The following is a 17,044-nucleotide window of genomic DNA, read 5'->3' as shown; positions in this document are numbered from 1 at the left end:
AAAAGACCTGAATAGGAGCAGGAAAAAAAATACAGTGACAAGCATAAGACGATGACATTGAAAAAGAGGAGAGATGGGATTAAAAGGATAAAGAAATGGAGAGAAGATGGAGAGATTTAAGATTTAAGGAGAGACGGAGGGCTGTGTTTCTCTGCAGGCCTGTAATCTCCAATCAGCTTTGGCTAACAGACGGCCGGGAGAAAGTTCCTTGGCGTTAATGCAGCTCAGCATTCAGGAGGAGCCGGCGTATCCAGCTGGGAGTCGAGGATGAGGGGAGGATTAACTGGCACTCAGGTAGAGAGAGAGATGAGGAGGAGCAGAGGAGCGGAGAAGAGTGGAGCGGAGGCCTCACAACCTCACAGCCTCACAACCTTGCTGCCTCACAGGTTCACCGTTCACAGTTCAGGATTTGTCCTATGGTGTCTACTTGTGTTGACATTTGAAACAACGCCTCAATTTTACATTTAACGACAATAAACTCAACAAATCAAAATTGTGTATCTGGAACACACGTTTTTCTGGAACTCAGAGGATGGAGAGGAGCACCCCAAGGATCTGTGCTGGGACCACTTAAATTGTTCACAACACATTACGTAACCTTGGCATCATCACGTTCCATCTGCCCCCAGACCCGATTAGAGTTACAGGGAGTTAAAGCTTTGCCACTCCATCTGGCCGAATTTACAACTTCTGTCGTTTTGAAATGTAAAACCTGTAAATTGGGAACTTTAAAAAACAAGAAGAACACAAATCATCCCTCGCTAACTAAGTTCCTGTGGTCCCTTTGGTCATCATTAACCCCTTTGTGTTGTGTGCGGCCTCCTATTGTTCCATGTTGACACAATGTAGCATTCATCCTCCCTGCAGCCCCGAACAGCAAATGAGAAACAAAAAGGCAAAATCAAGCCGTAAAAAGCTTTCAAACTGAGCCCGTTTGTGGAGCAGAGTGTTGGTGTTCCTGCTGAGTCCTGGTCACATGTTCATCCTCCTCTGAGATTTAAACGTTTCCTTGTGTTCTCTTCTAAATGCTGGAGTTTGTTTTTGTTTTTACTACCATGATCCCCTGGTGATCCTTCTGCCCTGGTGATATTTCTTCATCAGCTCTGAGTCTTTCCTCACACACACACACAGTCTTTGAGATGAACAGAGGCCGACGGGAGCAAACCGCATCGTTCAGGTATCTGACTCGTCTCTTCTTTCTTCCCTCCTGTCTCTGCCGCTTTGTGCCTGGCTCATGGGCCGGGGCAGGAGCTTCTGGATTTGTACTCACTAGTGATCCAAATATCAAGCATGTAAGGACTTTAAGTTAATAGGATGGGTAGGTGTTGATTGTCAGTGAAATACGGCTCTCTGTCAGGCTAGGTTAGTTTAAAATAACATACTCCGAGTCAGTTGCTTTTTATATTAACGGTACATTTTAATCAATATTTACAATAATGTACATATAGTAGGTTATTATGTCTAAGGTTCTGTTACTCTGCTGTACATTCACAGTGACTGTATTACATTTTGAAAGACATCGCTCACAAGTATATATATTATATCGTATATTACACAGATGGGTGACAAAGTAAAGGAAAACTTAACATAAATTGATTCTAAAGTGTTGGGCGTCCGTGTCTGTGGAACTCTGCTGGAGGAGAACATCCTGCTGAGAATGTGACCTGGTCAGAGAGGAGTTGTCATTCCCCGTGTTTACCACAAGTGGGCGCCCTACACCAGGGGAAGGGAGCAGGCCTGCTGGCTGGCTGGCAAGTTTCCACTCCACTCCACTCCACCCCCTCAGATGGAAGGGTCACAGCTAAATCAATACTAAGTTATTCCAAGTGATCCCATTTTTCCTGTGATGAAACAGCTCAATCCGAGAGGTCCGGTCCAGGATCACAGTGGCCTGAACCACACGGCTCCAGGGGTCACACAGTGGGTTCATTAGAGAGGAAATGAGACGAGGTGGCCTTCACAATCACCAGGCCTCAATCAGAACAACAAGTATGATTTTGGAGCGGCTGTGACTTTGGACGGACGTGTTGGAGGTTCAGTCTTTCCAGAGAGACGTGAATTCTCTCTCTCTCTGCCAAGGGGCTGTGACCCAACACACCCTCACTAACAAGCTCTGTCCTCTGGTTCTTCCTTTAATTCGTCACCTATCTGTGTATTAAACATTACATTACATTACGATCATTTGGCTGACGCTTTTATCCAAAGCGACTAACATTACATTTACCACCCTTCGCAGAGGGGGCACCTCGGCAGGGGCTTAAACCGGCAACCCTCCGGTTCCCAAGCGGAAGCTCTACCCACTGAGCCACTGCCTCCCATGTCCCATAAACATGTTGCTGTGTGTCATACACTACAGCGTAAATGGGAAGATGATGTAATTACTGTATAAAATAAGACAGTAAAATGTCTTACTGAGGGAAATTGAACTGCTTTAAGCTTCTGTTTGCATTTCTTCCTTTAATATGTTCCTTTCCCAAAAAAAAATCCGTAACGTGGCACCGTTGCTGTCACTCGGTTTAAAATACTCACCTACACACTCGTACACACACACACACCCCACAATCACTTCCCTGTTCGCTATTGCTCAGAGGCGTGGCTAAACACAGAAGCGATGACGTATGCTTTTGTGACACGATCCACGTACCAGTGGGCGGGGCACAAAGCTAATACTAAAATAGTGTATATATCCGTTCCTATTTCAAAATAAAAGCATCGTCGACTTTTCCCACAAATGTTCACACACGCTTTGCTGCTTTTCGCTGTGTCTCGGCGCTTCAAGCGCACAGCAGGTAGTGTTTCAACCAAACCGCGCTGCAATTTCAGTGACGGAACGTCGCGTTGAGTATGTTTTAGGAAACTCCCGCGCGTGTGTGCTTTTAATTTGAAAGCCTCTGTATCGTATATCACTCCTGAATAATTCACTTGTCTGTGTTCCACGTCTTATAGGAAGCGAAGAGACGCGAAAGAAGAAATGAGGAAACTTCAGTAAATGAGCTGACGGCTGAGCTTTGCACGTTACCGGCATCTGTACCGCGGACTCACCGAGACTCTCTACCGGGGACGACGAGCTCCGCAGCGGTCAGTAGTTTGATTTACACCCGTTCAGTTTGGATCACGATAAGAAGTTATTTTCGTTATTTTCTTATGTGGCTTGCCTTTGGTTGCTGTTATAATGCATTGCTTACCGGCTCAGGACAGAATGAACATTTATTACAAATGAGCACGTCTGATTTCATTGTTGTTGCTGTTGTGTACGCGTTGATCGCAGCTCTGTTGATCGCAGCAGCTTGGTGAGAGTACAGGCAGAGCTGCAATAGAGCAGCGGCATAATGGCATGAAGAGGAGTGTGCGGGAGGAGTGTGTACTCTGCCAGATGACATCGTATTACAGAGCATCAGAGGTCATTAAAAGATCGGATGGTTAACTTTTGTATTACCCCTCGCCAGCGTGTAAAGAATCCCTGGACTCAAACCTTTCATTATATTTAATTAAATTTACTATAAAGCCTTTGAAGGAACACCACAACTATGACAAGTATGAGAGGACCTCCTCCTTTGTTGTGTCCATCGTTATGCGGCCACAGGTAAGTGGCTCTTCCTGCTGACGTGGGGCTGAAGGGAGGGGTCACATGCCTGTGTGGCTCCAGGTGTGCCCAAAGGAGGACATCCTGTTTCCAGACCTATCATATAGAGCCGCCTGACGTCAAGCACACAGTCACACACACACACACAGCTGTGACGGCCTGATCCTCACACACTGGGTTATAGTTGAAAGGAAGGTGGAGGGATCAGGTTATAGGTGTGTTACTAAGGTTACTAAGGTGTGTCTGTCTCTCTCCCCTCCTGGTGGCAGACAGGAACAACATGGCAGAAAAGGTCCTGGTCACCGGGGGAGCGGGGTACATCGGCAGCCACTGTGTGGTCGAGCTCATCCAGGCAGGATACCAACCGGTTGTTGTTGATAACTTCAGCAATGCCGTGCGAGGTTAGACTGCACACACACACACACACACACACACACACACACACACACACACACACACACACACACACACACACACACACACACACACACACACACACACGGAGCTGCAGCCGCATCTAAGCTGTGTGAGGAGTGAGTTGGATTACTGCTATGATACTGATAGCCGACTTTTGTGTATGTGTGTGTGTGTGTGTGTGTGTGTGTGTGTGTGTGTGTGTGTGTGTGTGTGTGTCCATTGTGCCACATCCTGTTTGGTATGGAGGAGAAGGGGGTCTACCTGAGAGCATACTCAGGATAGGGAAACGTCTCAATACCAAGATTGAGTTCCAAGAATTGGACCTGTGTGACCGACCGGCCTTGGAAGAGTTATTCAAAAAGGTCAGAGAAAGTCAAGCTTGTTAATGAGGGTGTAACATGTGAACAACCCCATGACTGTTAGAAACACACACATGTCTTATACCTGTGTACACTGTGTGACTGAACAGTGCATTTGAATTTCCTACTTATTCAATATAAACTTCATCAATCAAGTAAGAATGATGAATGACTCTAGATGTGATTTGTTGTTATTGTGTGTGAGTCTTTATGTGCTTATAACTGATGTTGTGTATTTCACTCATACACTTCCCTGTGTTTCCATACACCAGCATTCCTTCTGTGCCGTCATGCACTTTGCTGGGCTGAAGGCTGTGGGTGAATCTGTGCAGCATCCGCTACGCTACTACAGGGTCAACCTCACCGCCTCCATGAACCTGATGGAGGTCAGTTTGGGCTCCACCCCCTGTGGCTCAGCACTCTGTCCACGCTGACGCCCGCTTGTGTTTGCATGATGATGTTGTGTGTTTTGGGTGATTATGAAACTGCAGCATTTATGTCTTTGTATGGAGCCAGGCCTCACTATGGTGTGTGTGTGTGTGTGTGTGTGTGTGTGTGTGTGTGTGTGTGTGTGTGTGTGTGTGTGTGTGTGTGTGTGTGTGTGTGTGTGTGTGTGTGTGTGTGTGTGTGTGTGTGTGTGTGTGTGTGTGTGTGTGTGTGTGTGTGTGTGTGTGTGTGTGTGTGTGTGTGTGTGTGTGTGTGTGTGTGTGTGTGTGTGTGCTGGCTGTTTGTCAAGCAGCTAAACCAAACCAAATAAACACATCCAAGTCAGCTGATGATCCTGAGAGACAAATCAAGTCCAATGTTCAGATCTTTGTCATTCTTCTTGTTTATTTTCCATTCGGCAAACAAACAAAAAGGAGCAGAAAAAACTTCACTAAAGTTACATGAAGTCAATAATCTATTGTCAGTGTAACAATGAAAGGAAAAAAGGAGTCAGAAACAGAACTACAACTTTTTAAGATAAGGGACAACTAACATCCTGTGGTGCCTCTGTCGTCTCTCTCACTGCCTGCTGATTGTCCGTGTGTGTGTTGTGTTTGTGTGCATCTGCATGTGTGTGCAGGTGATGCAGGCTCACAAGGTGAACAATGTGGTGTTCAGCAGCTCTGCCACCGTGTACGGAGACCCCCAGCGTCTGCCCATCGACGAGCAGCACCCTGTGGGCGGCTGCACCAACCCCTACGGCAAGACCAAGTTCTTCATCGAGGAGATGATCAGCGACCATTGTAAAGCCGAGAAGGTACAGCTCAGGGGCAAAGGTTACACCCGCTCACTCACACACACACACACACACACACACACACACACAGTTTGGTCATTGGTGCCTTTGTTTCCGCAGAGCTGGAATGCGGTGCTACTGCGTTATTTCAACCCCATTGGAGCTCATCCCTCTGGGGACATAGGGGAGGACCCTCAGGGGATCCCCAACAACCTGCTTCCATATGTGGCTCAGGTATCGTACAAGCAAACACCCTGACAGGCAATCCATTATTATTGATTCTCAGTAATTAACAGTTCAGTTCAGTGGTCTTATGCATTGTCTCTCTGCCTTGTTGTATCGTCTTTCTCACAGGTTGCAATTGGGAGAAGAGAGTGCCTCAGTGTGTTTGGGAACGACTATGACACAGAGGACGGGACAGGTAATGGAGACGGCCTTTTAGCTTTTAATTGTGGTATAAGATTACTCCTGACAGAAAGGTTTGATAACAGCTTAAATGCCACAGGACTGTTTTCAGAATCTCCCCCTTTTCTCCCCCTTTTCTCTGCAGGTGTGAGGGATTACATCCACGTCGTCGATCTGGCAAAGGGACACATAGCTGCTCTCAAGAAGCTGAAGGAGAACTGTGGCTGCAAGGTACGTCTGATCATCAAACACCTTTAAAAGCCGCTTCAGACGCTTTCTGATTCATTGCTTGCTGTTTCGTGCACACTTGCAGTATTTGAAGCTTTATTGTGCGTGTGTAGGTTTACAACCTGGGAACAGGAAGAGGCTACTCTGTGCTGCAGATGGTGAAAGCTATGGAGAAGGCCTCAGGCAGAGAGGTGAGTGACAGGAAAGAAACATCACACCAGGTTTAGACTGAGGCGCTGGCAAAGTTCCCTAAATTTCATTTCCTTTTTCATTTCCTTTTGACCTGAACTAGGTCAATTAGGAGCATTTTAGTGATATTTGGCGTTCACTTACCCAGTCTGTGTGCCTTTGAATGGACCCGTACCAATCTAAAAGCTACTTTACAAACGTGTTCCCAAAAGCCTCAGACAGCCATTTCACTCTGGAACACATTTACTCCTCCATGCATCGCCATCCCATAATAGCTTCCATGTGCCCTCCTACATCGGTCCACAGCTTACGCAATGTCACAGAAATCACCAGCACATCGCTTTAAATGGAGCCTCCATTTATGTTAGTACAAGGAAAGTTACAGCATAGAACTTTGGTTGATGTTGAAGTTTGATCTTGACCTTAACCTGCATGTTGGGTGCACAGATGGATGTTGAGTGAAGCCCAGTTGAGTTTAGCTGCAGCATGAAGGTGCGCTCTCATATTCAGGACAAACCTTTAGAATGTAACGCCACCCTGATGTCACCTGTGTCCAGATCACGTATAAGGTGGCCCCTCGGAGGGAAGGGGACATAGCGTCCTGCTACGCTGACCCCAGCCTGGCTGAGAAGGAGCTGGGCTGGAAGGCTGGATTTGACCTGGAGAGGATGTGTAAGGAAAACCCTCTGTGACTCAATCTGAACCTTCCACCAAACACAAGCAGACATATTTACTCACAGATGCTCTCTGGTGTTATTTAACCCTTTAGGTGAGGACCTGTGGCGCTGGCAGTCCAACAACCCGACTGGCTTTACATTACAGTACGAGCATTTGGCAGATGCTGTTATCCAAAGCGACTTACATTACATTACATTACCACCCTTCGCAGAGGGGGGAGCAATTGAGGGTTCGGTGCCTTGCTCAGGGGCACCTCGGCAGGGGCTCGAACCGGCAACCCTCCGGTTCCCAAGCGGAAGCTCTACCCACTAAGCTACTGCCTCCCTACTAAGCTACTGCCTCCCCCAGGGCTCAGCCTCATGATGTCACCGCAGCCTCGCCCTGTAAAATCATCTTTTATATCATCGGGCCAAAGAAAATGATCATATTCCTCATTTGTTTGTTTGTTTGTTTCACATTGCATATATACAATATATACAACATATAATGAGACCTCAAGACAAACCCAATGCTTTTATGATTCACACATGGAAGCGTTTGTTTGTTTTTACACTGAAACAGAATCAAGTTCACTGCTAAACTATGTAAAATAAATTTAATTTTACAATTTTACACCGTTTTGCTCAGTTTTGTCATCACATGGATATTTTCTCTACTAATGTATTGATCTGTGAGCCACAACAATGGAAGATTAAGTTAATTTTCTACCTGAATAAATGGACGCCCTCTCACAGGGTGTGTGAGTTGTTTTACATGAGAACTTTAGAAGTGTTGGATGTATTGTAATAACAGAAGTCAGTCTAACGCATTGCAGGCAGCACAGACTGCAGAACAGAACAATAAAAGTGTGTTATGATGAGGCCAGCACAGGGTGAGGAGGAAGATAGGGGCATTATTGGGAGCGTGCAGATTGATGTGTGTTGAAAACAGGGCGCTGGGGCTTTAAATGGCTCCTTGAACCCTCGGGCACCCAGTTAATAAACACCCACGTCAGCACACGGAGCTCCAGTCGCTCTAAACGGGTTTCGGTCTTTAGGGCTGAGCAGGAAGTGCAGGACTGGACCCTGGACGAGCAGAGGGAGGAAAGAACCATTTCAACATGGATATGGTGGCAGACTTGGGGGCGAGTCGACTGTACCGGGCACCGGGTGAATCCAGTCACCAGTGAGTATCGATGGATTTTATTGTTGGTTTTGTCGGCGTGGGGCGTAAGCGGGTCCTGCCTGCGCCGCATGCCTGCTTAGGAGTCGCTGGGTCCGGGCAGCAGGCAAATCCTCCCCGCTGCTCTCTGCGCTCCGGCGCGGAGGGGAGGAGGGGTGGCGGGGCGGGGGGGCGGCGGTTGTGTTTGGACAGAAAACGGGTGTGTTCGCTCTCCGTACCCGCAGCTTAGTGTCAAATGTGAGCGTGATTGTGTCCACATACGCAGCGTGGCTCCGTCCCCGTAGGTTCCATGGCTCTATTGTGTGCTGGCCGGAGCCTGAAGTGGGCGTCGCTCCAGGACACACTGGGCTTCTGCTCCGCGCCGCCGCCGCTGCCCGCTTTTCCCCGCGCAGGATTGCAGCTCTTCCCGCCTCGGTTCTCCTTCATATCGGCTGCTGTGTGAATTATAGAGAACCGCTCGGTTTGTGATCAACGTTCAGATGTAGCGGAGCGGCGCGACCTGCGGGCGGGCGTTGCACCGAGGGTTCCTACCGGGCGCTGCGGAGCTCCGCGTCCTGAGCGACGCCTCATTAGGACGAATGCGTGTAATCACGAGTCAGTGAGGGAGGAAATGGGTCGTTATGTTAGAGGAATACTTCAAACAAACACTCTCATATGGAAGACTTTACTCTTTTAGCCTGCCTCCCGCCCCCTAACGTTGTGTGTGTGTGTGTGTGCGTGCGAGCGTGCGTGTATATAGCATCACACACAATCACAAACATTACGGGGTTTTGTCACCCGATGCTCCCTGGCTGAGGCGGTCGGGTGTAGCCCATTAAAAGAAGACGCCTTTGATTGACGGCTCGTCCAGCCAATCGCGGTGCAGAGTGAGTGATGTGGGCGGGGCTCTGGCGCCGGTCCAGCGCGGAGACAAAAGACGGCGTATAATTGACAGCGTGGATCAATGGGGCGTCACTGCTGTGTGTACGGTGACATGTGGTTAATATCTGAGTCCCGATAATCATTCACTCAAGTGATCTGACCTATTAACGAGGTCACGTGGGTCACTGCAGGCGCCCACACAGGCCTGCACCTCCCTGCTGGATGTAAATCACAGGCCATGTGGGCACTTAGACACACACACACACACACACACACACACACACAGAGGCTCATCGCTCATTAATCAGTCCTCTGGTTTCATTCATGACAATCAGCATCTGCAAGACCCACATGATTTGATTGTCTTGCAGAACTAAACCAGAAAAGGAAATAGGCAACAGGCAAAGAGTCCCGATACGACTACATTTAGCCCCTAAAGAGCCGGGTGAGAGTGAAAAAGTGTCCTGTACAGTAGTAAAGCCTTAGTGTTGTTTTGTGATTTGAGAACATGGCTTGGTTCATTCCAACAAACGAGTCCTCTGCAGTATCAGTAAGGTTAAACCTACTGCAAGCAGACAAAAGAGTGTTTTAGCAGTAGAAAATTGGGAATTAGACTGACAAGAGATCGTGGTGGCACTGAAAATATTTCTGTAATGATGACGTCCTTGGAAGAGGATGCAGTGGTTAACTGTGCTGCTGTCAGCTGAGGAAGGAGGAAGTGGTTCTATAAGCTTGTTAAAGACCTGGAGCAGCAGCTTCTGCACTGGTATAGACTAGGTTAACTTTTTGTATTCCACAAAGTGCCCCAGTGTGTTTAAGATGCTCCTAAATCTCAGTCCGCGGGTAAAAACATTGCACCAGAAAATATTTGATTTGTTCCCAGCCTGACCTGAGCCATTCTACCTGTGTGAATACTCAGAAATAGCAAATGCTGCCATGATGTTTTCCTGCAGGCAGCCTCAGAGGTGGTTCAACACTGCTGACATCACAGTGGCTCACCAGAGCAACTTGCTGAAACAGCTCAACCAGCAGCGGCGCCAGGAGCTGTTCTGTGACTGCAGCGTGCTCGTAGAGGGCCAGCTGTTCAGGGCCCACCGCAACGTGCTCTTCGCCAGCAGTGGCTACTTCCGCATGCTGCTCTCCCAGGCGGTGGACGGGTTGTCCGACACGGTCAACGCCACCTTTGATGTCTTCAGCCCGGAGACCTTCACCGTCATCCTGGATTTCATTTACTCCGGCCAGCTGGACCTCTCCAGCACCAATGTGATCGAGGTGATGTCGGCAGCCAGTTACCTGCAAATGAACAATGTCATCAACTATTGTAAAAACTTCATCAAATCTTCTTTGGACATCAGTATGAAAGAGGAAGACAGCGATCGCTGCCTGGGTTTGCCTGAGCCCTGCAGCTTCGCCAGTAGCGCCGAAGAAGAGAGCTCAGAGCAACAGCACGGGCCTAACTCTGTCAGCCCCCCGCCAGCCCTCTGGACCCGGGACAGCTCCAGGTCCCAGTCCAGTTTCATAGGGAAAGACCCGGACCAGGAAGCGCCCGCCTTAAACATAAAGACAAACCCGAGCAGCCCGGCTCTGGAGTCCACTGCAGAGGTAGACGAACTGCAGGACCCGGAGGACCCTCTGTACACTTTGCCCGGACTAGAGCGCAGGCGAGGGAAAGGGGGCAAGAGGAAAACGCCGTACTGCACTCGCTCCTCCACCCAGACTGAGAGTTTGGACATCCAGGAAGCGAGGACACAAAAGGCTGAAAAGGCAGAAGAGCTGTATGCCACTCTGCCAGGTATTGTGGGTGTTATTGGCCACTTCAATAAAGGTGAGTAAACGGCAAATCAATAAGCCTTTTATGTGTAGACAAAGAACAACACACTTTATCTTCGGCGTAGTGACAACAGTGAAGCCAGTACTGCAAAACAATTACAAGAAAAGCCACAACTCTGCCACAGATCGTTTCTGTTCCTCTCTCCTCTGCAGATTCCAACCCTACGATGCGCTTCAAGTGTCCTTTCTGCACGCACACGGTGAAGAGGAAGGCCGACCTGAAGCGCCACCTGCGCTGTCACACCGGGGAGAGGCCGTACCCCTGTCAGGCCTGCAACAAACGCTTCACACGCCTGGAGCATCTACGCAGCCATTTTGAGACGGTGGGTTGATTGACAGCTAAGGGAAGCATGGCACGGTGATAACAAGAGCTGTCTGTCATTATATGTCATTTAGTTTTTTGAGCTGCTCTTATCAAATTGGGTCAAAGTTAACCCACGCTGTATGTAAGGGTTAATGTTCTGTTTGTTGGATCTTAAACTTGTTGTTCCTGCACGGCTCCACAGATCCACCAAGCCAGGAAGCTGGTGTGCAGGAAGTGTAAGTGTCACGTGACAGAGGAGACGGGACATGTGGTGTGTGAGGGGACACGGCGTTACCGCATGTGCACGGCGTGCATTCAGGAAGTAGGCTGTGACGACATCCCCATGGACAGTCTAGACGGGACCAATGAGGAGCCGGCGCTGTTACTGGGCGTGGACGGAGAGGAGGAGAGCGACAGCAAGAGGTCGTGGATGGTGACGGACGACGACGACGACGACCTGGCCGAAGACTCGGGGGCCGACCTCATCATTCAGCAAGTGGACTATAGTGATGAGGAGCTGCAGTGAAATGGCACCAAAGTGTGTGTGTGTGTGTGTGTGTGTGTGTGTGTGTGTGTGTGTGTGTGTGTGTGTGTGCGTGTGTGTGTCTGTGTGTGCGTGTGTGCGTGTGTGCGTGTGTGCGTGTGTGTGTGCGTGTGTGCGTGTGTGTGTGTGTGTGTCTGTGTGTGCGTGTGTGTGTGTCTGTGTGCCTGTGTGACTGAGAGGACAATGCATAGGCATGTATGTGTAGTGTAATGTATGTTTACGTGTCTGAGTGTTAAAGCCATCTCAGTACATTTATGCACAGCATTTATGACCCAGTGATGTAAATACACACACATGTTGTTCATGAGTGAAATGCACCTGATTAATCATTTTCATTTAAGATTATGGAGTTTTGTGGCAGTTTTTGTTTATCTTTATAAAGATGTGCAGAATCCAAAGCATGCATACTCGATGTTTCCTTTCATTTCTTTATACAGCTCTTATGAAGTTTTGTCACATGCATGCAAAGACATGTTTGCTATAGTTTGACTCTGCTTTGATTAAAGTCGCATTTAAGCAATATAGAAAAGCAGCGACTGAATGGTGAGGAAGAGGAGGGTCTTTTTTGATATTTTCCCTGTTGTTACGCCGTTCCAGAGCTTTTGATGAATCTGTTTCATTATGATATGCACTATGACATAAAGGTGATTATTATTTATTCCCTTTTTTTACATTTTGAAGAATTAAAGATATTTTTATATACATTTGTCTTATGGTATTTTATCTGAAGCGCCAGATTATGAATCAGAGCTTTGAAGTTCCACCACAATGAAGGATCTGAATCATGAAACTCCAATGATAAATTAGAAGAATGTCTTTGTTTTGTGTAAGTTGGCCTTTGCAAATACACCAAAATTGGTTGGAAAAGAACAACAAGAACAACGAACAATCAGAAATCCTTTTAATTCCCTAAACAATGTGAGTCAGTAATCTTATTGAAGTTTGAAAAAGTTTATTCTTTGACCACAAAAGAAAACAATGTAGTAGGTGGTGGCGCTGCAGTCCCTATATCCTACCGATAGATGGCGACTAGACGCCATCAATCATTAGGGCGCTCAACTTCCATCCCTGTCGAGGAAGTGACGTAATTGGAAAGGCTAGACCGTCATGGCGGCTGTCACAGTGATGAGATTCATCAACAGAAGAACTTTGAGCTCCACCATGGGACAGAAGTACCTGGCGTTCAGCTCTGCGGCAGCGGCCAAAGCAGTGAGTCTTCTTACACACCTGCTTGTTGTCCTGCGTGGATTTTAAACACACCAGCGTCCTGCGGGGTTACATAATGAGCGATAGCCAGCGGAGCTAACAGGCTAACCGGCAGTGTTTCCTGGTCAACATACTTCGGAAGCGAACGCGAGGAACACAATCAAAGTGTCTCAAAGCGTTTTGTTGCTGCGTCATGAGGCTCGCGCCTATGACCGAGAGACTGACGCCATAGAGCCGCTCTAGGCTCCAGCACCAGAGCTTTAGCACCAGAACGCCGATAGCAGTTGTTTGACGCGTTTAAACACCTGAGCTTCTTCTTCTTCTGACCTGTTACTTGTCAGCAGCGTGACCTCTCTTATTAACGCCACATGACGTCATGGCGTGTTGGTCCGAGCTTCACCTCCTCTCTGCTCTCTGAGGAGCAGACGGAGCTGCCGCGGGTTCGGGCCTCAATCTGGCGGTACAGTATGCAGAACTTAGACCAGAGGTTTGACAGCAACAAGAGGAAGAGGAAGAGTTTAAACAAACACACGACTCTGAGCAATGAGACTCGATTAGTGTTTATGTACATGAAGGTTTAAAGGCGATTTCCGGTCAAACACACAGACACACCGCCCCTCAGTTCAATCTGAAGCTGTGTGATCTCATCTCTTTGTGTCACTGATGTGTTGTTGTTGTTTGTTTTGATGCTATAAACTCTCATTAAATGACAAAGTGTGAAGGATTCACTGCCAGCCTGGTTTCACCAACGCGGCTGGATGATGTGACAAAGAGACAAAGTCCATCATGTACAGCACACACACACACACATACTCTCACACACGTACGCACGCAACACACAGTGGGTCCAATCAAAGTCTCAATTGTGGTGCAGAATGAGGTGAAAGTGTGATTTGTCTTTTTTAAAGTAATTGTTGATTGACAGGTCTCCAATATTTGCCTCTTACTCTCCTTGTTGTAAAGCAGGTTGGATTATTAACTTTATAATGTGTGTGTGTGTGTGTGTGTGTAGGCAAGTGTAGGAGCAGGTCTTCCACAGAGGGTGAAAATAGTAGAAGTGGGACCAAGAGACGGACTTCAGAATGAAAAGGTAACATTAACATAAACACACAGTCTGATAGATTCTAACCCTGAGATGAGCCGAGTGCCTGACTTGTTCCTGACTCGTTCCTGACTCGTTCCTGACTCGTTCCTGACTTGTTCCTGACTCGTTCCTGACTCGTTCCTGACTTGTTCCTGACTTGTTCCTGACTTGTTCCTGACTTGTTCCTGACTCGTTCCTGACTTGTCCCTGACTTGTCCCTGACTTGTCCCTGACTTGTGTGTTGCTCAGCGACACACAGCTGGTCCCTCATGTGTCAGATGTGTCAGATGTTTGTCTCACTCTGTTGTTTGGCTCTCAGACCATCGTGCCGACCGACACCAAAGTCCGTCTGATCAACATGCTGTCTGAGTCGGGCCTGCCGGTCATCGAGGCCACCAGCTTTGTGTCTCCAAAATGGGTTCCACAGGTGAGACGGTGCCACCGGCTCACACGGAACGTTCCTGACTCTCTGGTCTCCTCTGCTTCTGACTGATGTGCTCCTCTTCCTCAGATGGCAGACCAGGTGGAGGTGATGAGGGACATCCAGAGGAAACCTGGAGTGTCTTACCCGGTCCTCACCCCTAACCTGAAGGGCTTCCAGGCTGCTGTGGGTGACTCCTCGTTTACACTCATGCTGACCTGTAGTGCTTTGCAAAAAAACTAAATCAACATGAACCAAAGCGCTTTCTATCAGAGCACTGTTGGAATGTGAACAATGTAGTGTAAATATTGAATGTACAAATGTAAACCCTGTGTGTGTGTGAGGAGGACACACACCTCTGGCTCAGAGACGAGCAATCAGTTGTAAAGCGAAACAATAATAATAAGGTCAGATATGATGTCATCTCATCCAACCAGGCAGAGATGAGATGTTGAACAGTTGTGCTCTTCTTCACTCATGTCTGTCCCGGGTCCCTGTCCCCTCCTCTTCCTCCAGGTGAAGGCTGGAGCGTCAGAAGTCGCCATATTCGGTGCTGCGTCTGAGCTCTTCAGTAAGAAAAACATCAACTGCTCCGTGGACGAGAGTCTGCAGCGCTTTGACGAGGTGATGAAGGCGGCTAAAGAGGCCGGCGTGCCCGTCAGAGGGTGAGATCACCGCTCGCTCTGTCTCTGCTCGCTCTGTCTCTGCTGGTGCTGAAGGAAGCTGTCTGTCTCACACCTGTCTCCCCTCAGGTATGTGTCGTGTGTTCTTGGATGTCCGTATGAAGGCAAGGTGCCACCGGAGAGAGTTGCACATGTGAGTGTTTGTCAGCTCCGTTACTGAATCACTGAAACAGTGTGTGTGTGTTGTTGCTAACAGACTGGGCTCTGTCTTCCCGGCAGGTTGCTAAGCGTCTCTATGCTATGGGCTGCTACGAGATCTCTCTGGGCGACACCATTGGCGTGGGGACTCCAGGTGGGATGAGTGAGATGTTGGAGGTTGTGAGCAGAGAGGTTCCTGTCAGCGCCCTGGCTGTGCACTGCCACGACACGTACGGCCAGGCGCTAGCTAACATCCTGGTGGCCTTACAGGTCAGACACGCCGGCTTAGAAGAGTCCTGACTCACTGTGCTGCTGCTCTGGATATGTGTGTGACAGATGTGTTCACTCACAGATGGGGATCAGTGTGGTGGACTCGTCAGTGGCCGGACTGGGCGGCTGCCCGTATGCACAGGGGGCTTCTGGGAACGTTGCTACAGAGGATGTGGTCTACATGCTGCACGGACTCGGCATTCACACGGTGAGGAACTAGGAAAGCAGCTTCAGCCCGGTTCAGATCTCACTTAACATGTCCTGATAGTTAGACCAGTATAACACTCTGTCTGTCTGTCTGTCTGTCTGCCTGTCTGTCTTGCTCTCAGGGGGTGGACCTGTCTAAGCTGATGGACGCTGGAGCCTTCATCTGTCAGACCCTCAACAGGAAGACCAGCTCCAAAGTGGCCCAGGCCACCTGCAAGCTATAGGCTGGACCAGAACCAGGAGCCTGGCTGAATGGACCACATCCACCTCGAGCCACAACTTGATCACTTGATCCTTTTGTGATTTCTATTGATTGATCCTCTGCCAGTATGAGAATATGAAGTGTCTCTGTTTGAATCACATTATTGATCGTATAGCTGCTGATCGGTGCCTTATTAGAGCCTGTGTAGTCAGAGAGAGCCATCAGGTCTCTGCTAAAGGGGGTCTCTGCTCTGAGGGAAAGGCTCCCACGTGTGTCTGGTGTTAGTCTCTGGTTGATTATGAGGGAACGTCCACAGGCATTGTCACTCAATTTAAAAGAATACCAGTTTGATGTGTATGGGACGGAAGATGTCGGGGCCAGTTGGAGTGACACACACACACACACACACACACACACACACACACACACAGCCTCAGTGGTACAGGGGCACATTGTGATGGAGGAATGTAGACGTGCTGCATTCCACTCACTTAGAAAGTCTCGTGTCTTTTCCTTTAACATATGTTACTCTTAGTGTTAAGTTAATTTTAAGTATTTATTTAAAAATGTATATAAGAGTTTTGTTTTGAAAATAAAGACTGGGAAATGAAATGTTAACAAATTGTAGTTTTTCTTTATAGTATTTCAGAATTAGGAGACATAATTCTGAAATGGATCCTGAGTATAAACACATGAAAGTGTTGGGATGCTGAAAATCCATAAACGTTAAACTTATAATGTGTTTGACAGGTTTAAGTTAAATGTACGTGCCAACAGAGCATGATGTCACTCTGCTATGATGGTGTAGTCCTCTTGGTGTTTGACCTACATGATAGAAACTCTCACATAGTTCCTTCTGCCCGTCATTCATCTTAGATTTTGATCTCAAACCAAGTGAGAGTTCATGTGTGAGAACCTCTATGTGGCTTTAGCAGTTAGGCTGTGAAGAAAGTGATTGAAACTCTGAGCCGCACCTCAGAGGAACCTGACTGACGGGTCCGACAGGTGAGCTGAGATTCTTGCTGTTTCCATTCTGCAAAGCTTCGACTGAG

The 17,044-nt window shown here is 48.1% G+C and overlaps 3 protein-coding genes across 5 annotated transcripts; all 3 read left to right on the top strand.

The window, feature by feature from the left end:
• The first annotated feature begins 2,920 nt into the window (after positions 1–2,920).
• Positions 2,921–7,812, top strand: gale (UDP-galactose-4-epimerase). 3 transcript variants are annotated; one of them, XM_076161763.1, is made up of 11 exons: positions 2,921–3,078; positions 3,853–3,984; positions 4,250–4,362; positions 4,632–4,745; positions 5,426–5,602; positions 5,702–5,815; positions 5,936–6,002; positions 6,132–6,217; positions 6,328–6,405; positions 6,961–7,075; positions 7,173–7,812. In XM_076161763.1, exons 2-11 carry the CDS (start codon positions 3,864–3,866, stop codon positions 7,391–7,393), a joined length of 1,206 nt encoding a protein of 401 aa, XP_076017878.1. In that variant the 5' UTR covers positions 2,921–3,078; positions 3,853–3,863; the 3' UTR covers positions 7,394–7,812. The 3 variants fall into 3 exon arrangements, with proteins under 3 accessions (XP_076017878.1, XP_076017876.1, XP_076017877.1); XM_076161761.1 differs by having other exon boundaries at positions 4,247–4,362; XM_076161762.1 differs by having other exon boundaries at positions 2,922–3,078; positions 3,857–3,984; positions 4,247–4,362.
• A 273-nt stretch (positions 7,813–8,085) lies between these two features.
• zbtb8a (zinc finger and BTB domain containing 8A) lies at positions 8,086–12,345 on the top strand. The gene is made up of 4 exons (XM_076161494.1): positions 8,086–8,245; positions 10,057–10,928; positions 11,087–11,256; positions 11,440–12,345. The coding sequence occupies exons 1-4, from the start codon at positions 8,181–8,183 to the stop codon at positions 11,761–11,763; spliced, it is 1,431 nt and encodes a 476-aa protein (XP_076017609.1). The 5' UTR covers positions 8,086–8,180; the 3' UTR covers positions 11,764–12,345.
• Positions 12,346–12,854: 509 nt separating this feature from the next.
• Positions 12,855–16,315, top strand: hmgcl (3-hydroxy-3-methylglutaryl-CoA lyase). The gene is made up of 9 exons (XM_076161657.1): positions 12,855–12,990; positions 14,000–14,077; positions 14,391–14,498; positions 14,583–14,678; positions 15,009–15,157; positions 15,245–15,308; positions 15,395–15,583; positions 15,666–15,791; positions 15,913–16,315. The coding sequence occupies exons 1-9, from the start codon at positions 12,889–12,891 to the stop codon at positions 16,012–16,014; spliced, it is 1,014 nt and encodes a 337-aa protein (XP_076017772.1). The 5' UTR covers positions 12,855–12,888; the 3' UTR covers positions 16,015–16,315.
• Positions 16,316–17,044: the final 729 nt, after the last annotated feature.

This window comes from Genypterus blacodes, unplaced genomic scaffold (assembly GCF_046128005.1).
Source record: "Genypterus blacodes isolate CSIRO-AG114 ecotype Tasmania unplaced genomic scaffold, CSIRO-AGI_Gbla_v1 ptg000112l_1, whole genome shotgun sequence".
Taxonomy (NCBI): domain Eukaryota; kingdom Metazoa; phylum Chordata; class Actinopteri; order Ophidiiformes; family Ophidiidae; genus Genypterus; species Genypterus blacodes.
This window is presented reverse-complemented; position numbering and strand designations above follow the sequence as displayed.